General features: G+C 41.9%; 1 protein-coding gene across 5 annotated transcripts in view; it reads right to left on the bottom strand.

The window, feature by feature from the left end:
* The window catches only part of LOC142376905 (calmodulin-binding transcription activator 1-like), a 52,371-nt gene that overhangs the window by 24,503 nt on the left and 2,427 nt on the right, over window positions 1–25,441 (bottom strand). For all 5 annotated transcript variants that reach the window (XM_075460585.1, XM_075460586.1, XM_075460583.1 and 2 more), the window contains exons 3-5: window positions 21,067–21,170; window positions 3,852–3,919; window positions 443–578 (exon numbers count right to left, since the gene is read on the bottom strand). In XM_075460585.1, the coding sequence (XP_075316700.1) occupies window positions 443–578; window positions 3,852–3,919; window positions 21,067–21,170 (308 nt within the window). The remainder of the gene's footprint in view (window positions 1–442; window positions 579–3,851; window positions 3,920–21,066; window positions 21,171–25,441) is intronic.

Raw genomic sequence — 25,441 nt, 5'->3', positions numbered from 1 at the left:
CTCTCACCTCCTGGTATATTCCTGCTGAATAATCAATTTCTGAGCTGGCTGATGTGACTCAGACACGCACACACTCACACACACACACGCACAGACACTGCCTTGAGACTGGATCGATACCCCTCTCTGTACTGCTGAAGGAGGCATTGACATCATTCCTGGCCTCAGGCCAAACACACTCTTACTTATCCTTCAGAAAGAGCGAGGGGAGGGGAGACAGGGACTGGAGCATGGAGGGAGGGAAAGAAAGAGGGGCACCACTCGCTTTCAGGCCACAAATTGGCCTGAAGCTTCAGCTGCATGTGCGTTTGTGTCTTCATTTGTTTTACACGTATGCATCTCCTCGGAGTCAAGGGGAGTAAGTTAAGGACGAGATTGGCAGTGAAACCATAGTCAGCAGCAAACACAATCATCGACTTGTTTTTCCTCTGCAGCCTCTTACCTCTACTCCCTGGACTTTCAGCTTCATATGATCCTCTCTGGTGGTCTTCCCATCTTTCCTCTTCTTCCAGCAGTAGCCATCTTTCCTGTACTTCACCTTTTTACGGTTGTAGAGGATCATAGAGCCATTCTGAGGCCTGATGGAGCATATGAGATAAGCAGGTGAGACAGGCAGGCATGCACTGTTACACTGCCATGTGTTCACTGTACTTGAGAAACAGCAATTCAACAATATGTAAACTAACTAGAAGCTCTGTTCAGCTCTCACAAGCACCGTGTTTTACTCTGTGACGTCAGTGTAACTCTCCCACAGTTACATTAGCTGGTCTCATGTGCCCCCTCCCCACTCGTATATAGCCTCACTCTCCAACATGTTAATATTTTAGTAGGTTGGTTTATTGGCACAGCAAGAACACTGGCCTCTAAGCTCCCTTTCTAAACACACCTGGTGGGATGGACATGCATGCAGAAACACAAACACACAGACACACACTAGGAGCAATACATGTACAAAGACAAAGATATTACGGTGATATCAGAGATGGCAGGACCTACCGCCGTGTGTTCTTTGGGCTCAATGTCAAACCTGCTGCTCAGCAATCAATCATTACACTTTAAAACACGAGGGGCAGGTGTGTGTGTGATTTAGTGAGTGTGTTGAGGAGGAAAAAACACTCCTGTGCCTTATCTCATGACAACAGAGAGTGAACAGACATGTTAACAATCAATAAATGAACATATATTCTCACAAATCCTCTCTCTCAAGCGGTCCTGTGAAAAGAGCCACATACACAAACCCACACATACACGCAAAATCCCACATTTCTTCACCTCCTCTCCCCTTTCCCTGTGTTCCTCTTCTCAATCAACCTCTACTCCTTATCCATCTTATCACACTATCTCCTCATTTTCTCTTTACTTCTTCTTCAGTCCCTCAGTTATCCTCTACAGGTCTCCTCACCCTCTCATCTCTTTTATTCATTCTCGTGAATACCTGCCTTTCTCCCGGCTCCACTCCTCTCTGAATTTGATGTCGACACATCTGTATGGACTGAGAGGATTGCAGTGTACTCAGAACACTGTGTGTAGTGAAATTGAATTTACTTTGAGCTGATTTTCTTTGACACCTTAAATCTGTTCTGTTTTGGGGCGAGCCTGCCAGTTTCTTAGTGGAGTGGAGACCCCCACCCTCCGATCAAAGCCAAGTATAGTCTCTGTCTCGAGCCGTGTGTGAGTCATCTTAGAGCTGCTGATTCTAATTATGTTACGGGGAAGATGGATGAGATCAAACGTGTGCTTGTGTGTGGGTGGCAAATGCGTGCATGTACATATGTTATCATGTGTGCGTAGTGATGCATGGACGTAGACGGTGCCCGTGTTCCTCTCAAACCTTGTGATTCAAGCAGACATAAATGCTATTGATTGTAACTAGGCTGTGATGTGTGGGATATAAAAAGCTTTTCAACCGTTCCACGGTGTAGCAGAGCAAAGACAGAGAAGTCAAAGGGTGGTGGTGGGGGGGTAGCAGCAAGATAAAGAGGCAGAGTGGGTGTGCGAGTGAGTCCGGACAGGGAGGAGAGAAGGAGGAGCAAGTGAAAGGAGAGGCAGAAAGGAAGTAACAGTCTTTACTTTGAACAGATGAAGTAGTTCAGTGATGGGAGAAATCAAGGTCATTGATTGTTATCTCTATACTGCCCCCCTCAACACACACAAGTGTGTCAACGCATGCGCACACATGGACACAAACACACCCACATGCACGCAAAGTATGCATTCATGTAAATGTCAGTGGCTCCGTTAGCTGAGCTCCTTTCCATCTGATGGGATTACGTGTAATCTGTTCTAATCGTGCCTCATGTCATGTGTAAATGGGATTATATCTAACTGCTGCTCAATAACACCAATATGACTGCTGCTGCTGGTGCTGCTGCCGGGAGGCTGAGGCTATACGGCAGCACAACCAATCAATGAGAAATCCATCCACAACATAAACCTTGCTGGTGGCCTCCAGCTGCTCCTGAGAAGAGTCCTTCAGCTTGCACAATAGGAATGCAGAGGCATCACCTCAGGTTTAAAATTGGGCCATAAGATGACAGCTTCACTTGGTTGATTTAACTTTTCCCTTCCTTTCTTTCTCCCTTCTTGTCCATCTATTCTATTTTTCAATCACTTTTTTTACAGCATATACCTACATCTGTATTAACTAAAGTAAATGTCAACAAGGTGATTCATCAATAATTCAACTTGCCCTTTTCCCCAGTCTTTTATTCTCTCTTCCCCTTCTTCCAGCCCTCTTTCCTGGATACACCCACTACCCATTCTAGGAAAAGAGCTACTTATGGTTCTTTGAGATCAATGAATATTCAGTTCTGGCATGTGAATCCCTTTTCACACCCATCTTATATACACATGCTTCCTCTCCCTTTAAAGCCTCCCTCACACTCCTATGTCTGAATTATACATTAGTTATCCTAATTCATTTACATTCATTAATACTCCATTTACAGCTGACTAGGTACTTTAGAGTCCAACCATGTTCCAGAGCGTTCTCTACATGTAGAGTAGGCCGTTAGCAGGACGGTAACAGGAGACAGCTGATGTTCATCAATAATGTTTTAATCAAACGCAAACACTTAGTCATTGAGATTAAACCACCATGAGTCCCAAACTGATCAAGTGATACTGTGCTTGTGTAGTCATGCTCAAATATTTTAGAGTCCTTTTCCATTTTCCATTACCATTCACGATTCGATATCAATTCAATACAGTTTTATTTATATTGTGCCAAATCGCAACATATGTGATCTCTGGGCATTTCAAGAATACAGTCCAATTCAAGGCAATTCCAATCCAACTCATTATAATTCAATGAAATCAAAATCATTAAAATTCTAATTGTTCCAGTTAAAACAATGCCAAGTGAAAAAAACAGTTGTGTAGATAAGGAAACCAGCAGGTCATAAATATGACGTAAAGACGTTGTCCTATTTTCACCCTCAAAAGTGGATAAAGAGAACCAAACCAAACAAATTTCATGAAAAACTTGTTCATTCATTTGTCAATATTTCATATCAGTGAGAGGCAAAAGCACATTCCAACACCATTGTAGTTTGTCCATATGATATTTGGCAAACTGCAGATATGCATTAATGATTGTTTTTGCACTCTTGTCCCACCATTGATGCTCAGTGTTCACTTTGCATAGTTTGGCCAGTAAAATATATGTAATGTTGAATCATTTTCTTTCACAGATAAATGATGAATCCAAAGTGCAAAATTTTCCATCATGTGTTTAGCTGGATTCTCTTTATCTACTTTTAAATCTACCAAGAAATTTGGATGATTCGGACGATACTAAAAACTAAACACCACTGTTCCTGTGAGGAAGTCGTCGTGAACTCTCTCCTCACCTGGTTTTGGGCGATGTTGTTAGCCACTCATCGTGTTTCTCAAAAGTGATGAGATATGCAGCAATCTCCTAGAGAGACAGAGGAAAGACAGAAAGGTTATATTGGTGTGTGTGCATTAGTGACAGAGTGTGTGTCACCGGGAGATAAAACATAACAAGTATTTCCAGATGACCTGCTGATACCCACAGAGAGCATGTCACTATCTGATTGCCACAGTGAAGTTTGGCCACCCTGATTGGTCACAGAGTAGCCAGTCAGGAGACATATGCAGAGGACAGACCCTCAGGGCCAACAACCAATCACGCTCACCGACACACTGATGTCTCCCTCCACTGGGGAGGAAAAGCTATCTTTTTAATACACACACTCATGCTACATAAACACACACATATGTACACACACACAGGGGGTGCAATCGTATACGCTAGCTGAGAGAGTGTTCTGATAGGAAAAGTTTTCTTGTACTTTGCAGTTTCACAGTTTCCCGTCAGATAAAGCCCACTCCTAACTCAATTCTTAATTCCTCCGGCTCTCTTTTCATCTCCTCAGCCCTCCTCTCTTTTCCACACTGCCTCTTTTCTTCTTCCACACTCATATGAATCCAGTAAGGAGAAAGAAAGTTGAAATCACACAGGTGCATTCTACCAAGAGCAGCGAAAAAACAAAATGTCCACACACGCACACACGCACAGATGAAGACAAACTAAGATGCAGAAAAAAAGAAGCTATTGTCTATACCTTCTTCTTTTTAGTTGCTTGTGAAACCGCCTTTCCCTTTGCCTGGTGAACTTTCTCACCTCTGGTTTCTTCCTTCAAACATCACTCTCTATCTGTCTATCACTAGCTCCCATCTCTCCCACTTGTTGTGAAAGACTATGAAATGTAAATTGTCCTCTTAAGACAATCAGTGTTTGAAATGTGGCACAAAGCCAGAGTGAGGAAGATATCAACACTCCAGCACTCCTTCATCTGCCCCTTCAGATGAACAGTCTCCTCTCCAGATTTCTTTTCTCTCTCATCCTCCGTGTGTGTGTGTGTGTGTGTGTGTGAGAGAGAGATAGAGAGAGACAGAGACAGAGAGAGAGTGTTTGTGTATGTGTATAGGTGTTTCTTCCAGTTTGGCATGAGAGCACTCAAGCTCAACACTGATCGCACAAAAGATTCGGGACGGGAGGAAAGGTGGGGAGAGGGGAAAGGGGAAAGCAGCTGGAAGGTGCTGGCACTTAACTGGATTGTTTTTTTAGTATCCTCCGTTTGATCCTCGCGTCCCACCCCCTACTGTCTCATCTTGAATTTATAGAGGTGTTTATATATGTATGTGTGTGAGTGGGAGGGACTGTTATCACACCCTTAATAATTATCACTATCAAGCTGGCTGCTATTAATGTCTGTCTATCTGAGGCAAATAAAACTACACAGAGACGGTACACAGACTCATTTTTAGCCATAGCTTGGCACAACAGCGCACACACAAGCACACAAGGAACGCCTCATTCATTTATGCATCTATTCATTAGCTGTGACAGGCAGCCACCTCTCCTCCTCCCAAACCACTCCGCAGCAAGTCAATATCCTATACGGCCTCCACAGCTCGAGCCAGGCACTCGGGCTCCCCTAGTGACTGTCAGCCAGTGGGAGTCGAGAGGAGAGAGGAGAAGACGAGAGGAGACGAGGGGCTGAGAGAGACAGAAGGATGGGAGGATTAAGACGGAGGAAGAGAGACTTGCAATTAAAGGCCTGCCCCATAAGAGCCATTAAAAAGCCAGAAACAGAAGAGTCAGCTGAAACGGTAGCCTGACACACAGAAAAACACACCCACACACACACACACACACACACAGTCATGAAGCGCACACACTGCTGCTTACTCTCTTGCCAGAGCGTGCACGCACCCATGTGAAGAGTGACAGAAGTGAAATGGTGAAGGTCGATCCTCAGGAAGTCACAGTTATCGTCCCAGTGGAAAGAAGTGATGGAGCGCTGCAAGCATGCCTGGTGACACACTGACCCTTCAGGAATACTGTGAGTGAGGGTGTGTGTGTATGTGCGTGTGTGTGTGTGTGTGTGTGTGTGTGTGTGTGTGTGTGTGCGTTAGTTGTGGCAGACACATGGGCAGGGACAAGCATCTTCCTCCAGGGATCCACTCTAGAAACCCAGACGTTCTGCATGTCTGTGCGACTCTATGTAATAATACATTACGACAGGCCCAGCTGAAAGCATACACACACAGAACCTGACACACACCTATTCCTGACTGTGTGTGCACGAGGGAGAAGGAGGGAAAGAGAGTTACTTAAGAAATATCTAACAAAGCAGAGAGGATGAGTGGGAAGTTAGATTGGAGTGAATGCTGCAGTTGGGGAAATCAAACTCCCACTCATGCATCACTGAGACCATATCCCTCCAAGAAACCAGTGGCATGTACAGAAAAGCAGACAGACAGACAGACAGACAGACAGACACACTTATATACACACAAACACACTCACGGGTCTCAGGGAAGTTTTTTCCTTGGGAGGGGAGTGGTCGCCTGCATTGCTTCGGACTTATCCAGGAGCTTTCCCCACGGGATATTTCTGTTATCAGGTCTGGCTACAGGCTAGTGCGCACATACACATGTGTGTGTGCGTCCACATTTGAAGTCTAATGATGAGCATCACCCAGACAGAGATCTGGGGAAAACAGAGCTCTTTGTAAACTGGAACTGTCACATCCATTCGAAGTGCATGAAATGAAAGCTGCCGCTGGCTCACTACAGGAATCATTTGGTATTGAACACTTTATTTTGGCAGAACAGGAGGTAACAAACTGAAGTGTCCTTTTCAACTACACAATCTATATCTGCCTCTCCTTGAGTGTGGCAAGTCTTGTATACATGTGTGGGGGAGAGAACTGCATTAGCATTACCAGGAGAGGTCTGCTGATGCTGTAATTTGCTCCTAAGCACCTTCACTGGATCTCTCCTTCCCAGAACAGCCCTGTCGGCATCCAATGTTGACAAACACTCCATCCAAAACTGCTATATGTTACTACTTCATTATTCTTATCTATTATTCTGCAGGCCTTTGTGTTGTTTTTATTCAGATCTGACATACTATCAGCCAACATCTCAAATATTTTCTTCCTTTTTATTTTTCGATTCTCTTTCAAAGTCTTTTTCATGTAAATCAAGAACAAAAATCCGTTGCTAAGCAGTTTTAAGTTGAAACCAAACTCTTTAAAAGTTGCTCTCAGCATCCCTGAGTGAAGTACTTACCCAGTCCTGGGTGACCTCTAAATTTACCACTGTCATGGAGAAATAGTTGCTTTTCTGAAAGCTCTGGGCTTAAGATTTTCCAAGAAAGAAAAGCCAAATACAGACTTAGTCTTACTCTGCTTTAAGCGGAAATAAATTACTTGACATCTACTGTAAACATGACATTTAATGTCTAATTTTTACTGTGTTCCTGTAACCTGGTTAATTAAACATGAGGCTCTCAACATGGTGACAGTAAAAAAACGTAATGACAGGGATCATTTTGCTCTGTTCAAGCCATACAATAAAAAAATCACCACGACTATTGTTAACCACGAGAAATAATGTGTAGTTAGTATTATATTCCCAAACTGCCTCACTCCCTACAGTATGTTACTTTCAACAGCTCTTATATTACTTCTACTGGCTAATACGACTGCTTAATGCTGTTTCCATAACAACTGTTGCAAAGCCCCTGATCAGAATTCCTCTCAAGCTTGCCTCGTGTTTATCATATAAACACCTCATCACACGCTGAGCAACACAAACACACACACATGCACAAGCATGGCCATAAAAGACTTGCACACACATGCATACAAATGGGCTGTTAATACACAGTCACTTGTGTGAAGAAGACAAAAATGAATAAAAAGATCACTTGTCGCTTCTTCTTCTTTTTCTACTCTTGTTCTTGCAGTGACACACAGTGTGCGGACACACACACACACGTGTTAAATGCTGGCCTATCACCGGAGGATGAGATCTGACCTTCAGTGTGTACCCGCCCCTGTCACCTAGTTAGAAAAGAGACATGTGCATCACATTCATCTCTGTCACGCCGTGTTCATACAAGTGCACAGACACACAGAAACACTGCTTGAAATACAACAATGCCTTCCATGTCAAAAACAAGGAATGGTAGGATGCACAAATGTGGTAAAGAGTATAGACACACATATGCGAAGGCCCAGAGAGGCTTGGTCTCTGATGAGTCTTTGTGGAGGCTGCCACCCACATGAGTGATGGATTTCTAATAAGAAAAGTCACTCTCCCGTCTCCTTCGCTCCTTCTTCTTTTGGTTTGACCTCTTTACTTTCTTCCCCTTCTCTCAACTCTCCACCTTCCCCAGTTTTTCCCTCTCATCCCCCAATTTACAGAAGTCCGAACGGTGAAGGTGGCAACACACATACACGCTCAAAGCACAGAAAGTAGCTCAAAGACTTTTAGCAGAGACTTGAGAGCAAGAAAGAGTCAGTCTCAATCCGCCAGGGGAACATCAATCATATTTTTCTAAAGACTTCCCCTTTCTGCCGTACCTTACCCGTCCTCTTCCCCTCGCCTTGTATTTGCATTTGAGGAGACGGCCTCCTCTTTCCCAGCAGGGAGGGTGAGCACATCAAAGACATCAACAGGTGTGTAGTGTCAAATACAATGCCAGGATTCCCTGCTGCGCTAGGGCGTCTTGGATAAAGGTTGTCAGAGTCCTCAAAAACTTCAGCAAAGTTAACCAAGAGAGTGAGTACACATATATACACACATATATCTAAAAGCTTTAATTATGAAAGTGTGTTTGCCAATAGTAAGTGGAAGAGGACAGAGAGACTCGAGGTGGTGCTAATGCTGGTGAGTTATCTCAATGAAGGAGTCTCCAAGAGTTGTGTTAACCCCTGCTTCAGCTCACTGTGAGTCATCCCTCCCTCTGAGGCTCCTCTCTGCCTGTTGATGTTATTGTGATTGAGGAGGCTTGGTTTGCTAAGGAGAGATGGAAAGTCAGAGATACAAGACTGAAAGAGGGAGGGGGGTGAAAGAAAGTGTGTGCCACCTCTCATTGGCATAAATACTTGTTTACAACCAGACATAAATTGGCACCCTGTCAGTCAGTCTCTCTATTTCTCTCTACTCTAACTCCCTTCCTCTATTTCTTCCTCTGTCTCTCCTTCTTCTTCTCTCCCTCTGTGCTGCTAAGCGTATTATAACACTCCCTGGTTCAGCCCTCTCTCATTACCATATTCTAATTACATTCGTTAAGGGGAGCATTTGGGAGTTTAATGAATAAATTTGAAAGATGGGTCTCTGTGGCGATCTTTAGGTTTGTCTCCTCCTCAACCAACCAAGGATGGGAGCATATGCGTGTGCATGTGTGGGTGAGAGTTTGCACACCTGCTCAGTATGTGTGTGTGCTCGGTAAATATCGCTGTAGCTTAATCTTCAGTGGAGACAAACAAATCTAGTTAACTCCTGGAGCTCCAGTGGACTCCCCCCACCCATTTTTTGATAAAAAAAATCAATTCAGAATTCTGTTTGGTTCTTCCAAATAAAGATTTCATGTCCTTCGCAAAAAAAAAAAAAAAAAGGGGGGGGGGGGGGAGCACCCATGTTGAAGCTATACATATTTAACTCTCCTCAAGCCTCAGTAACAAACTACCGCAGACAAGTGCCAAATTAGAGATGTACAAATTGTCTGCGACCTCAGATTTACACAGACAACAAACCCGAGGGCTTCAGAACAGAAGATGGGCAGGTGGAGTTAAAACAGTTTTAAGCAATGGTTAGGATTAAATCAACCCTGCCCCATGACGGGCTTCCACTGTTGTGCACTTTTGATCTGTCTCTGCCTGGAACGAAGCCTTGGGCGCTAAACCTGCACTCCTTCTTTTAGTGTATTGCAAAGTGTGATATACCCCTCTCATGGTTTAATGAAACTTTGCCAGATACGTTCTCAACTCTGATGATTGTCGGCTCATGCATCAAGCAGTTGAGAGTTGCTCGCTAAGAAATAACACTTTTTAAAAGCTAAGCAAATGGTGTACTTTTAAATGGCCACCTGCCAGTGATTACTGACAATTAAACAGTGCCAAAAGCAGCAAAACAAAGATGGAGAATCTAATTTAACCCCTTCCCCATAGCATTAATTTTTACTGCAACTGCACTTCCTTAAAATGATGGAATTTGCGTCTGTAGCTAAATAGATTATTTTTTCAAACCCAGAACAGGTTTATTCATTTTCTAGTTGAATTGAACAGAGGCATAACCACACATCGGGAGTCAGCATAATCTAGGCTGTGTCAAGAATTTCTTTATTGCATCTTTTGGTAAAGAAAAAAAAAATATGGATTTGTTTCATTTTGAATTCAGTTTGATACAGACTGATACATCCTGAAATTTCTCCACAACTTTCAACTGCCTGGAGCTACTACATGAAGGACAGGGTGCACTCATCCATATTTAACTATATATATATGAACTGATCCGTATCTGGTGAAAATAAGCTCGCTGTTAATTGTTTGAAAGTGTATGCTATCATCATCCAAAGGGGCTCCTCTTCATATAATGTTTGTAGCGATGATGCGCTGTGAACAGTAGAGCCCAGTGTCATCACCTTCTCTTCTAGTACTGTGACTCATGCAGTGGGCGCCAAAGAATGCATGCTATCTTTAACTTTTAACTCTATGCAATGCAAGATACATGTACACAAATAAATAAAAAAAAGAGAAGAGGATGAGAAATAACCAATGTTTTTGCAGCTTAGATGAGACATCAGGGATATCAGTTTGCCTATGGGAGACATTTTGTTTGCTTTCAATCTGGTTGTTTTTCCATCCATTAACTGCATATAGTTCTGGCAAAGCTATTCAATAATTGCTCATTTAATGCACTTTTAGAGATTGAAATGGAGACAGACATCAGTCATTGCCTTCTGGGCTGTCCTGGTGACTTTCCACCTCATGTGAACTGTAATGGACTGTGACTTTCTAGTTCAACATGCAATGACACCTTAGAGTAGGCAGAGACTCCTGCTCAGAGTCTCACTGAAAAAAGTCATGCTGATGTTGCATTTTGGGCAAAGTTGAAACTTGCTTGCTGGCAGGCATCTAATAAACGTACTGCCAGAACATATAAACTGCTAACAAGAGGTAATTGTGCACTTAGGATTCACACTGGATAATACCTGTTTCTGGACTGGGAAATCTTGCTGTTGCCATGTTTTTCCCGTTTACTGGAGTAATGATCTAATTGTGATTTTGCTCCAAGTATGACAGAGCAGTTTCAAAAGGGACTGCACTGTTGTTAGCAACTTCCACAGTCTCACATTCAGTGGATGGAGGGGATACAACTTTCAATCTTTGCTACTTCATAGAGAAGTTGGTGAGACAAGTGAGGCACACTGCATTTAGGTTTCTATAGTGCCCCAATACCGTACACTGACACAATTAGATATACAACTTGCTCTGCTGGTATGCAAATGCAGCATCAGTATCCCATATATAGTCTCCTTTGAGTGCAAGATGATGGATGATATATTACAGCTGAGCCGGTCTAAGACTAATGACACAGCTGCATTACAAAACCAAACTTAGTACACGGCTAATATTGTATATGGAGGGAGACAGAACACTCGCGCTCAGACACATACACACGAATCCTCGGGAATCGGTGGAATTTGATTACCATGACTTTTACAAACACACTCCATATGAGAGTAGACAATCCATGCATCAGCGAGGCAGAGGAGGGAGCGGGAAGAAGAGGAAGATGGAGACAGGGAGACAGAGGAATACGTGATGCCACAACCTACTAGCCTAACAACCTACTGCAGTTTGAGTAGAAAAACAACTGGAGTCATGTGTGCTTCTGAATGGAATTGCTCGGATGTCATAATTCGCACTGAAACTGCAACACGCACAAACAAAACATCTCACCCTGTATCAGAGTAAATGTGAGAAACAGCATATTTACCAGAAAATGTCCCAGGGTAGATCTTGTCAGTGTGTACATTTCTAGGATAATGTTAGTGGAAAATGCGCATCACAGCATCCTGAGACGGTTCTGTTGATAAAATCTTGTAGCCAATTTACCCCTTAGATTCCTGTGATAAACTGAGCTCCTTGAGGTGATTCAGTTAAGGAAAATTATAGCAATCAAAGGTGAAAATTATGTTTGGTAAGACTTTAAACACAATATCATTTTTCATCTCTAATATCGTATGATTAATACATGACAATGGGACATACCTGAGGTAATTTGTTTAGTTTGAAAAGCTGATTTGAGGTTGTGCTTTACTACAGCCAAGAGACCCATGCCTTATGTTTAAAATGACAATAAATCATTTTATACCTAATAGATTCCCACTATTGCATGAAACTACTGTGTGGAACTAATATTAAACTGTGATTTTACAGGGTTACTAAAACGTAACATTGTGTTCATGGACAAATTGCAGTAAACCCACCAGGAGAGCTCCATCATAGTATGACAGCTCCACTCATTAACGAGAAAGCACAGACAAGAACGCATTTGTCTTAACAAGTGTTTTTTGATCATTCACATTTACAGCTTAATATTCACATCCCCATTCTTCCAATATGAAATGAGCGAACAAATATTAAGTGAAAATAAATCAATGTGCTCCACCACAGCCATTTGGCTTTTTGTTATTATCATGTTGCATTTCTGCTCTGAAATGAATAACATTTATCATGGACCAAGTCCTCAGTTCAACAACTACATATTCTTACCTTTTTTAATTAAAAATGAAGCTATAGCCTGTAAGTGGGCATTGGTGGGTTGGACTAAGCCAACACACTTAGATCCATGAAGCCTCACATTAACAAAACCACAAAAATCTTTACAGAACATAAACAAATGTGGTCTCTTTTTTACTGCCTTTGTGTATATGCCTTTCAAGTATATGAGGTTTGATTCTGACACCATTTTACTGAAACATTAACTTCTATTGTATTCGCTGTGAGATAGGTATTTAATAATTCTGTGCGCCAACTTTAAAGAGGCAACTGTGCACGGAAACCAGAAGTATGTACTCATCTCAGATATATCTGAACAAATTGCATTCCTCAATGATGAATATTATGTTGCAATTGAAAAGAGAGCCATACGCATCATCTGTATCTGCTCAAATAGGCGATGTGGAAAGAAATCTGTAGAGACTACATCCAGAAACAGCAAATTTGCAGGCAGACTCTGGCAGTGCAGAAATTAAACCAGTGAAATGCACACTGAATTTATAGTATGTGAAAAAAGCAAGGGCTAGGCTGCAGTTCAGAAGTTACTGATCCGTTGTTTTTTTTTGGTGTTACACAGCTGTCAGATATATTTTTTTTAGAAAGGCTTGGCTGAGCAGTCAAGAGATTTTGAATACATCAAATAAACATGTGGCATAATGTAAACCCTGTTGTCCAGATTGAACAGAATGTAAGTTACAGTTTCACACATACTACTACTTTAGTTCAAGCCCATTGTTGCTAGGTAGACCTCTACATGCGGCAGACATAATAAGGAAGTAGTCTGAAATGACTCATATGGAACTCACAGAGTCTTAGTTGTCTACAGATTGCTCAGTGCATACTTGCCATATAAAATACAGAAGACTATTGCTGAATAACTGTGCGTCAGGAGACTACCACACAGCAGGGAGATGAGCATGAGTAAAAAGAAAGTGGGCATCAGGTCGTACTACCCGTATTTTAGATCTTATAGTCCCACTAGGATAGAAGAGTGTTGACAAGGATTTACAGATATTTCTATATAATTTATGCGTTTAGTTGTTATTTTGTACTCTGTTGATCTTTGCAGTGCTACTTCCATCAAACCTTGAATTATGTTAGACTGGAACCTGCCTTCAAAAACATGAGCAGTAGGAGATATGCACCGGCTTCAGAAATCCCGAACTAGGCATATTCCTTACAAGCCCCTATGCTCCAGTTATTACTAAGTCAGATGAAGAAAACGTGGAAGAAGAACCGCATCAAAACCAAGACGTTCCAGCCAATGCTGTGCTTGATTTGCAGTGTGCAGTTTGTGGTTTTGTTTACCAACTCCCATTTATGTGAGTGTGTAAACATGCAAAATGATCTCGTTGTGCTTAAAGGCTATATTTGACTCCTGAAAACATTGCAGAGTTCAAAGTTAAAATAAAGCTATGTAGTCATCAAGACAAAACTCTATACATAAAGTAAAGCTTCTCAAAATAAAAGAACAGGGATTGTCTGTACGTGCATGTACATGCACTAGCATAGATTATTCAATGCAATGTCTGTCTCCTAAGAATTAAATCTAATTCACACAAGACTTGGATATTACAGAGGTTCTATGAGGGGACATTTAGGGAAACAAAAAGTATTGTCTCCACAGAACAGTCTGGCTTCTTATTAAAGCAGACTCTGCTGGTCATTCACTTCTTTCTGGTTGGGCTTGGAATACAGCAGAAAGTTAAAACTCAGACACATACACACACAAGCGCACAGAATAGAGTTCCAGCACGTACGCAACACCCCCACACTCGCAGTAACACATTCCCACTGTTTAATATATTTCTGTGTCTCCAGTTAACAATATTTTGTGTCAAATTATAGTGGGCAAGATAAATAGTGGGTCTGTGCAGTGTGGTGAAAATAGAGCAGGAGGGAGACACGGCGCTTCTAGTTGGGTAGGAGGAGGACAGAGATGAGCAGAGGAGAGAAGAAGGAAGAGAAGAAGGAAGAGAAGAGAAGAAAAGAAAAGAAAGTCAACAGTAACCTCAGACACCAGGATTTCACTGACTAGATTTGTAAAACCTGGTTAATCTCAGCTCCTTGTCAACCCATGCTTGCTGAAATATCTGCAAGACTAAAACTTGCTGAAATACTGATTCCAGCAACCCAAGAATCTAAAATCTACGCACACCTATTTGCCACTCACAGCCCATTTTGCAAATGAAAAGCTTGCTTGATAATTAATTTTTCAACAACAAAGTTGTACCTATGAATTGAGCTAGTCTAATCAACACTTTGCTCTGCTAACATTCAGTTAAAATTGCCTGTTTGGTCAGCAGGAGAGTGCAGTTTTCAGGAATTTGAGTTGAATATATAAGTCACAACAGCCACAAAATTACGTTGGGTATTAATTGGGCGACGCTTTGCTCGGAGAGAAATGTAGAGAAAGACAAAGAGGAGGAGAAAAAGATGGAGGGAGGGAAAGAGAGAGCCTGGAGGACTAATTAGTGATTATAACTTGGTGCTCTCAAAACATAAAATATTTCTCAACCCAAAAGACAGAGAAATAATTAAAAATAAAAGAATAGGAATCAAACACACGGAGCTCTGAAACAACCCCCTGGTCTTGTGTGTGCAGATCTGTGCATGTATATACATGTAAGCATGCATGTGTGCATGTGGGCATGTGTGAATGTGCGTGCTGCCTTCATTGCCCCCTCATTAAACTGTGCTTTACTCTGGTAAACGGCAGCACAGAACTCAATGTCAGCTGAAGAGGTTACAGCCATAGGCAGGCTCTGGGACACACACACACACACACACACACACACACACACACTGACATGGATAAACTATATCTAAGCTAAATCTCATGATCATTACATCTAACAAATGCCTTTTTAAAATAAGACTTTCAGTTCAGTTTCCAAAAATGTGCTACTTTTCTCTTGTAGTGACAATTGCCAACATAATGCGATGGAGTGCGAGCCTCTCCCAGTCCTGCGCCTGTGTGTGCCGTATGTTAGAAGCTCACACATCAGAGTCATAAATCACAGTTCACCCTTCGCCACATTATAAATGAAACACAGAAGCCTGCAACTGGTTGTCTGCTAACTGCACCACTCTGAGTTTCCACATCGATTCATAGTATTTTTTTTTTTCACACAGTTTGGTAAAAGACATTTAACGTCATCCCTACTGTGTAACTTGTTTTCCAGACACTCCTGCCTACAGAGAAACATGGGAAATAGTTCTCCATAAAATGGAGGGACAACTTAATGTATCTGTTTAATGGCTCACAAAAAAACGATAATGACAGGAGTGATAAATTAAGAGTTTTGTTTAGTCTCTGAATTATAGCTCCGACAAGACGCTACAGAGGTGATTGCGAGTGGCTTCCTGACTTTTTTTTACAGAGCTTTTGTCCTCCACTGAATGATTTTATTCTCTGTCATGCCCGACTGGCATCTCAAGCAGACATACCAATTGTCTTGACTCTGATATCACCTCCAGTTCACTGCAAAATCATGAATGGTGTTTTTGTGCCACATATGAAATATCGATCAAACCATGAGCACAAATCCGCTCATGCACACACATGATCTGTTACTGTGGCAACACCTACCCTTGATACATACCTACACACCACACAAACAAACAAGTCGACGGTCGAAAAAAAAACAAACGTATGTGACTTTTGATAAAATTCTCGTTCAATCACGTTAGTGTCACGCAGCAGCACAATGAGATATGAGCCTTTGTGTTCACTGTCAGCTAGCCCTGCTTTCACATCATATGTCAGCAAGCATAATACATAAGACTGTGATGAGAACCAACCTGCAGTTAAGTACTGTAAATTTCATGGCATATGATTACAAATACCTGTTTCTCTTACAGCTAAGCAACATGTGGAGCAGAGTTCCAGGCAGACAGACGTCTATGTGATCCACTGAAATCAATGGCAACCCCTTTGAGAGTTGCATCATTTGAATCATAGAAGAGGTTGCTCTGAAGCTGAGACTTTAAAAATGCACGCCAAACCGCACAGTGATATGCACATTTGCACAATGTCTATTTGCATGTTTCATAGTTTGAATCTAAGCTTTGAAAAGGAAATCTCAGTCTGGCTTCTTAAAGTCAGTATATGAAGGGTCACCATGTGAGGGACCATATATTTTCATCAGCTTGAGTCCCAGAACCGCATTGCAAAGTTTGTTTTTGTCCAAAAAGTTTGATGGCCTTCTTATTGTTGAGCTCTGAAGAATCTGCTCAAACCAAACAAGTAATTCCAGATGGGTGGGGAAGCATAGGCTCCACCATCAGTCTATCCACCTGAGTGTGGTTTGTTATCTAAAACTTGTCCAATGTCTATTACCATGGACAGATACACATACACCCCCAATCTATTATTGAACAAAAGGCTCACGCCTCCGCTCAGCCCTTCAGGGAGGAATCCATCCCTCCATCCCAGAATAATTTCACACATCAGTAGACACACAAAAGAGAGAGGGAGAGGGAAAAGAAGGAAGAGAGAACAGAGAGGAGGAGGAGGAGTAGATGGGGCAAAATATGTATGGGGTCACAGCTCAGTGTTTGTGGGAGACCAAAGAGTCATGGGGAGCCATGCGTGACAAAACAGAGATCAGAGGATCATATGTAATCACGTGCTCACACACACACACACACACACACACACACACGCACACACGCACACATGCACACACCTTTGCACGAATATACACTTGCCAAAAAAAAGGTGATCCTATGGACCAATCAAATAAAGACTTGTTAGGATTGATTTCGCTTCATCCAAACACAAAATGTTTCTTAATCATTTATACTCCTTTTTATCTTCACATACACCCACAAAAGCTAAGGATAATCATAATTGCATTTTGTAGACTTACAATGGCTATATACAAACCTCTACATATATAAATCGAAAGATTCTGTAGAAACCCAGAAATGCATACACGTTTCACACAAACACCTGGAGGTTTCTAAACACTTGGTATTCTCAACACGCCATTTGGTGATAACAAATCACTACACAAGAGCACCATGTAGACCAGAACTGTATCATATTTCAAGTTAACACAGACACAAACATTGCCTAAAGAAATTGAAAGCTTCAAATGTGACAGCTGATTGGTCAACCGCCTTTAAAAATCGCTTAGACTGCTTTTTGAATGTTGATGGACAGTAGAAATTTAAAGAAATGCTACAAAAACCTATGGTAATATTTGTTTTCTATATACCGCTGATGAAAACTAGTATACTTCTCACAATGTCTGTAATACAGAGTTTAAAATCAACAAGCATTTTTCAAATGAATATCAATAATTTTGATTTACAGGTACATATTAATTGACCTCAATTATGTAGTAATGCCCATCATTAAAAATACACAAGGCAAGAACAAATACAAAGACTCAAAGGTATAAAAATGCTACATGCACTGCATGCATACACATGTCTCCCACAAAGAAAGCACCAAAAAAGAGAAACAGCAGACACAATTGAGTGTTTAAGTATGCAGAAAACTTTATGCCTGGTTGGAAGGGGAGCTTTGAAGGAATCCGCTGTGGGACACCCAACCTCCCCCTGAACTGAGTCTGTACCTCCTCATCAGAGAGAGAGAGAGCAATGTAGGAGAGTGTGTGGTGAATGTGGGTTTGTGGTGAGTGTGTGAAGACAGAGAGTTACAGAAAGGAGTAGATGGTTAGATGGTAGGCAGATGAGGAAGAAGAGGAGACTAGTGGAGAGAGGCAGGGGTTGCGGAAGGGAAACTAGGCTGCAACAAAGTTCTCTGGTCTTTTCTTTGAGCCTTGGGCACAATTGCTATTGGTTAGACTGATGTGTGGAGGTCCCTAACCAGCTGCGGCCAGGTTGTTCGGAACTGCAAAGCCACACAGACCCTGCCTATTCATATGAACACACTGTTCAGAAGGCACTGTGCTTAACTCCCAATATGACCTTCATTGAGACGGATTGCATGAAAAATGCAATGACTTTCCTGAGAGAAAAACCACAGGCCCAATCAGCTTTGCATTGCATAATAATGCTGGACCTGGTAATCAATAACACAAACACACATCCATAATGGAGTGCACAGCCTGCACATGGAGAAAATGTCTCAGCAGAGGCCAACCACATCACAATGGATGGAGCAAACTACCAGTGGAGAGCTGTGCCATGCATAAACATGAAAACTATTGACGATAACTGCCTACATCCATTTCCACCCATCAAACATTTTCCTAAGCTAACAGCTTAAGTCTGGCACATGTAACTCTAAAAAGCTTTTCACACCTCAGAAGTTTAGCTCTGGTTTGTCTTTGGCCAAGAGTAAAGAGTTATCTCAAGCTTACTTGGCCTAGTTTTATGTTCGACTATACGCTTAGGAGCAGAACTTCAATGAATTGTTCATGCTGTAAACATGATGCTAACCTTGCCCCAGGACAGGGTTGTCTCAGTCTGAAATTAATGAGTGGTAGCCACGTGTTTGTAAAAAAAAAAAAGAAAAAAAAGTCAAACAGAAAAATTTGGTTAACACATAATAAACTGTAAAAAGCCCTTATGATACTGACACAACCCCAATTCCAAAAAAGCTTGGGACGCTGTGTAAACTGAATACAACAGGATGCAAAGGCTTGTAAATCTGATGAACCAATATTTTGTTCACTGTGGCACCTAAAAAAATCAAATTTTCTAGTTTCCCAAAAAATAATAGCAAATGTGTTCATGTTCTAATGTGAATGACATAGTGGTGTGTGGTATCTGTATTCAGTTCCATTTTCAATTCAGTTTTAATGACATGGCACCATTTTGTTGAGATTGGCACTTCAAAGATACAGTCCAATGCTTTCCAATGGTAATCCAACAAAAAGTCCTATCATACCAATTTGATACCAAGATACAGAAACCAACAGATCGCATGGAAACTTCTATTTGATTCAGTCCCTCACCCAAAGCATGCACAAGGAGGGCACAAGGGCGCCCATATGCCTCGACGGGTTTGGGGTTAGGAGGAGACAAAAGAGGGATCAACAGGCACCATCACACCAGGACAGAGATACCTGCTGAGAAAGCAGGTGTCCCTCCATTTCTTTTTTACACATCATCTCATTTTTTTTGGGAATTTGTATTGTATTTAACCTTGTATTCAAAAGTCATCTGTGTCACTGTCTACGTTGATGATACCTGACACATAAAACTTCCTTTTTGCTTAAATATCCTGTTTCATTAAATAACCGTGCACACTGCAACAGAAGTATTCCTTTCCACGTGAAACACAAAGCAGGAAGAAAAAAATTAATTGAAAAATACAACAAATTTACCAGCTTTCTGTTGTTGCATTGCAACAATGTTAGCCATGCAACCAGCTATCAGCCATAAATTCTATCTGAAATTAGACAACTTGCTATAATCTGTGTCCAGCTTTGGTCGAGGATCATTTTCCCTTTTATCAATTGCCTAAGGAGGATGTCCAGATTTCCCCAACCAGTTACAATAGAAAATCATATCTGCCTGAATTTAACATTGTTCTAAGTCAACACATATGCACACATATGCCAACATACCTGTTTAAACAGAGATTCAAGAGACTAATAAAGAAAAGTAAAAACAAATAGCACGTTCCACCAGTTCCCGTTCAGTAGCCACGAATGAGAAGTGCCGAAAACAGCACACAGCACCCATTGAAATATTGTGCAGCTTAGTAACCATACAACAATTTGACAATGGTGTTAGATGTGACAACGCTACTAATTGGCTAATGATTATTTCTTCTGCTGTATTCATTACATTGCTAGTGTTTCAACAAAAAAAACCCTGCTGTTTCATGTCACAGTGCCAAAAGAAATCACTCAACTTGATGAAGTGGAAAGATTGGAAGGTCTGGACTACAGACTGTATAGAAAATGGACCATAATCATCCCCAGTCTAACTATAGTCCTTCAAGCTCCAATAAGGGCGATATGTTGCCATGTCAGAGCCAGATATGACCATGTTTGGTCAAATATCAAAATTGAAGCTTAACTGTTCACAAACTAATGAGCGATGTTGTTTTGTCTGTCTTTTATTAGCAGTTTATGGTCTGGAGCCAAACAAAATCTATATCCTAACAGTAACACCCTGCAGTGAACATTTTTTAAATAGCCTCATTTCTTGTTTCTCAGCCTCTAACTCATATTTTATCAGACCCAGGAGCCCCTAACTCTGTGACTAAACCTGGAGTTGTTTGGATAACAAAATAAATGTATAGTATGTAGGGATTTTGGCTGTGAGTTTGGTTTGCTGATTTTTTTTTTCCCCTGTATCTCCTAGTGTCACAGTTATAAGATAACACACTGAAAAGCCCCCCATTTAATTTGTCTATATCTCTAAATGTGGCTTTTTTGGAGATGAGTCACTCGCAAACAAAAAAAGAAACACAGCTCGTCTCGCTGCCACGGATATTCCCCTCTTGAGTGTGTCTCACTCTCACCTCGTTGGTGTTCCATCGATGGCGCTCCTTGGGCAGAGAGGAACATTTGGGTAGACACTCAAGCAGCTTCTTAGGAAGGTAGATCTTTAACTGGCCTGGCTCGTCTGGAGTGGAGGAGGTGGTGAGGGAGGAAAGCAAAAGTAAGATAGAGTAAGATAAGGGATGAGCAGGATAAGGTGAGATATTTCAAATCCAACACAGAGCAATTGAGAGAGGAGAATAAAAAATCTCTGGGAGCTGGCTGAAGAAATTAACAAGATTCAACTCTTTATTGTGTAGCATTCCTAATGGCTTAATGTGGCCATAAGTAACTGAATTAGGTTTGTTGTGTGAAAGATTTGCTCAGCGCCATTGATTAATAAACCTTAATTACTGTGGTCCATCGTGTTCTCCTTTTAGATATTTGGCATAACAGCAAAAGGAGATGTCAGGCGGAGAGTTTGAGTGACTCAGAAAGCATGATATCTCTGATTGTATAGATTCTCAGTCATCTAGGTCATGGTAATCCAAGTGCTTGAATAGGAAGCTGCTTTCTCGCACTTGAAACCAGGCTTCAAGTGTGTGCCAACTATGCAAAACGTTTCCATGGTATATCTCCATAGGTATCTATTGTCAGTCAATACGCAAAATTAGGTAACAATTGTCCAGAGTGCAGTGTGCAGAGGGGGCTCGAAGCTTTTACTTCTGGGTAGCAGGTGAACTTGCACCTGGGGTCCACCCAGATACAGAGTTGGATTAAGGAGAACCCATTAGCATACATTATCCATGCATTTGGGGTCGGTAAATGTAACGGCCAATCACATGGGCATTTCTTATCCCCTTTAAAAGCAACACTCTCTGCACCATGTGACACAGACAGTTTGGTAATGGAGTGGAGAATCCCAGAATAGCTGCTCCTGCGAGGAAACTATTTTTGTACAGGAGTTGGAGAGGCACAAGCTGAGGGCAGGTGATGTTTAATTCGAGGTTTAAATCATGTCTCTGGACATACAGACGGTCCTGGGGGGCAGTAAAGCACTATTTTATTTGGAATCATAGAAAGCCAAACCGCAGCTTGACAAAAAGCAGTTAAATTTGACTTCATTGGCAACATTTAACTTGAAGAGTCTGGTATTATGCTATTTTTTCCCCATGTTTAATAAGTCAAGCATTTATACTGCTAACAACTGTGACCACTATTGCCTTTGCAGGCAAAGCCTTCACTACCTATAATAATAATAATGTTTTGGAGAGGGCCATAAGAAAGTAATTCTGAACAGCAAAACTGCTTGGAGGAGCTGAATTACCAATAAAACTAGTTCCTCTCCTGCTGCAGGTCCTGGTGAATCACCAAAATATCCAATAAGAGCAGGTACGGTGAAAAATAAAATAAATATATCCGCACAAAGATAGACCCCCTGGTATGAGTGCGGGTCTGTTTGTGAGTGTGTGCCCAATGGGTGTGCTGCTCAGAAGTCAAAGAGAGCAAGCACTCAAAGGTTGTTGATAATCATTTGTGTAGAGGGCATCCATTCATGATTCCCCTGGGAAGACGGGAATTATACTCTACCTGGGGGCTGACCAGAGAGGAAGAGAAAATAGAGATAGGTAAGGTGGGAGGGTCAGAGTGGAACACAGAGATAGACAGAGAGACATGAGCCACAGAGACACAGTTAATAGGGTAAAAATAAATTTTAGAAGAAAGAAAATAGTCAGAAAGTAATGTGTTTTTTTAAGGACTAGGGATGTCACAAGGTAACACAAAGACGCAATGGTAGAGATGTACTGTAGAAGGACAGAAGTGGGGTTTGTGTGTGTGCTTGTATAAGGAGTATGTGTATGTGTGTGTGTCAGTTAGAAGTGTGTTCAGGCACGTATGCTCCCCCTAATCAATTATGCATTTATTAATAGAAGGCCTGAGAAGACAGAATTTCAAACAGCTGAACTGTGCAGCAGCTTAGTTAAACAGCTGAATGGTGCAGCTTAGTTAAAGCCTAATTTCTTTTTTAGCAGCACTCCAGCCTCTCTGCTATGAATGCCAATCAGCGTTTAAACCCCACCCCTCCTGGCTATAACCCCCTCCCTTACACTGCTGTTCTGAAGAATTCTCATCAGAGCCTCGCCTTTGAAATGTACCAGAACCACCACATCAAACAAGCCCGTTGCACATGCGCAGGCACAGACACACAAACACCAGCACACACACACATGCATGCTCACCCATACAAACAGACACACACATATACACATGCACAGAGCCTGACGATCAAAGAGCACACATCACTGTGTTTGTCCCAGAGTGGTGTCTTTTTTTCCTTTCTTTTTTTTTCTTTTAAAACCAGTGACCTTGGTACCATAATTCCTTTCACAGCACACCTTCATGGACACGATCGTCATCTTAACCTGTGCTCACATTTGTTCTCCCTGCTGATGAAGAATGGAGGGCCAGCTTTGGAGATTTCTTGAATGCTGATGAGTTTCAACACCCCATAGAGTTGTGTCTTGTATTTCTAACAATCCTGAACCAGAGAATGAGTCCCGGTTTAAAAAAAAAAAAAAACGAGCTGCAGTAGTGGTGCAATCATCTTTTCCATCTGTTTCAAATGACTCTCGGTGGAGCGAGTGTGACATGGGGCAAAAAAACTTCTCTTGTTTCTGGCTACCCAGGAAAATGAACCATCCTGGGACGCAGGAAAAACACATCTGAATATGGAAATGCGGGGTTGTTTGTATTTACATTTGTTCTTGAAATAATACAGCGGAGTCAATACCTGCATCACGTCATGTGAGCCCATCAACAGAAAGCCACGAATTCTGGCAGCATTGCAGATCACTTACTGACTTGCAAATATAGTTCAAAAGTGTGACAAAGCCTGCATGCTAATGTGCTCATTAAGCCATATAGAGATATGTGTGCTGAAAACTGAAAATATTCAACCAAAATGAAACATTACTTTGGTAGCCTATCAAATGCCATAATTTAGACTGTAATCACGCAGAGGAGCCCCCTCCAACTGATGAATATTTTACCTCATAAAACTGTCATCTCCATATTTAACACAGAAACAAGCCAATGCCCTTGTGAGATAGCTGTCAGTTAATTATAAAACTCTTCTCGGTAAAGAGAGAGGAAAAACACTCCAAATGCAACTCTTAACTCTGCCCCAACTGATATTAGGAGGCGTCAGGGGAAATTTTCCCATTTTCCCCCTTTTTTCGGGATGAAATTAATGTGACAGAAAGAAAGGCTCATTGCACAGCAGCCAGATAGAAAGATGGGAGGGAGGGCGAAAGGGAGAGCCAGGGCAAGGGGGAAATGGACAAATGTGGGGGGTGGGGGTGAATGCATGGCATGGGATGAGCGAGAGTGCATGAGGGCGGGAGAGATGAGAAAAAGAGGGAGAGGAGGGGGCGGAGGGGGTGGGGGTAGAGAGATGGGTGTGCATGCTAATTTTATCATTCTGCTGATAAACTTTTCCTCCGGTAATCCTCCGGCTGGGACGTGAGAACTGATAGGAAAAAAGGATAGGCTGAGGAAGCCTCTGCCTTTATCCAGCCATCATCCCTATCCTATTTTGTTCTACTTTATTTTATTTCTAATTGTGATTTCATATCAGTCTTTTTTTCCCCTCTCAGTCTAACCGGGTCTAGTATTCGTATGAGGCCATCTGCTCCTTTTGAAATTAACACAATGTCGGGTTGAGAGTACTGAGGCTTTGGTGGTGGTGTGTGCCCCTTACTCTGAGCTCCCACTGACAAAACCTCACGAAACAACATGCTAGCTTGCACCTTCTTACATCTCTTTATTTGCCCCTAATTTGCTCTGCTATCAGATACACATCTGCCCCATGTCTTCAGGAATCAATAACCAATCAAAGCAATAATTGCCCTTATAATCCCACAAAGACATAACAGCAACCAAACAAATGTCCACTGCACACACACACACTGAACCCCAGATTACACACTCCATCTCACTTCTAGTTTAACAAGGCCCATTGAGGATTATAGATACATAATGCCAAGTGTACAGATTAGGTATGACAATAAACTACTGATAACCAAAGTAAGCTCTGCCTTCTGTATGGATGTGTGTGAGTGTGAGCGTGTGTGTGTGTGTGTGTGTGTGTGTGGGTGTGTGTGCACTAATACTGTAGTGGCATGCATGAATAAACATGATGTGTGACAGCACTGAATTAGAATGACATCTCAGCTGAGAGAGACAGTGTGTGTGTGCATGTACGTATGTGTGTGTGTGTGTGTGTGTGTGATCTGTTACAGGGCAGATGAGGAGACCTCGGTTCCCACATCACATCATTCTGCCAGAAGGCTTTTGTACTTGCTCCCAGAGTCACCCTGTGCCACAGACACATGTGCATGTGGCACTTAAACACCC

Source organism: Odontesthes bonariensis, chromosome 3 (genome assembly GCF_027942865.1).
Source record: "Odontesthes bonariensis isolate fOdoBon6 chromosome 3, fOdoBon6.hap1, whole genome shotgun sequence".
NCBI lineage: Eukaryota > Metazoa > Chordata > Actinopteri > Atheriniformes > Atherinopsidae > Odontesthes > Odontesthes bonariensis.
This window is presented reverse-complemented; position numbering and strand designations above follow the sequence as displayed.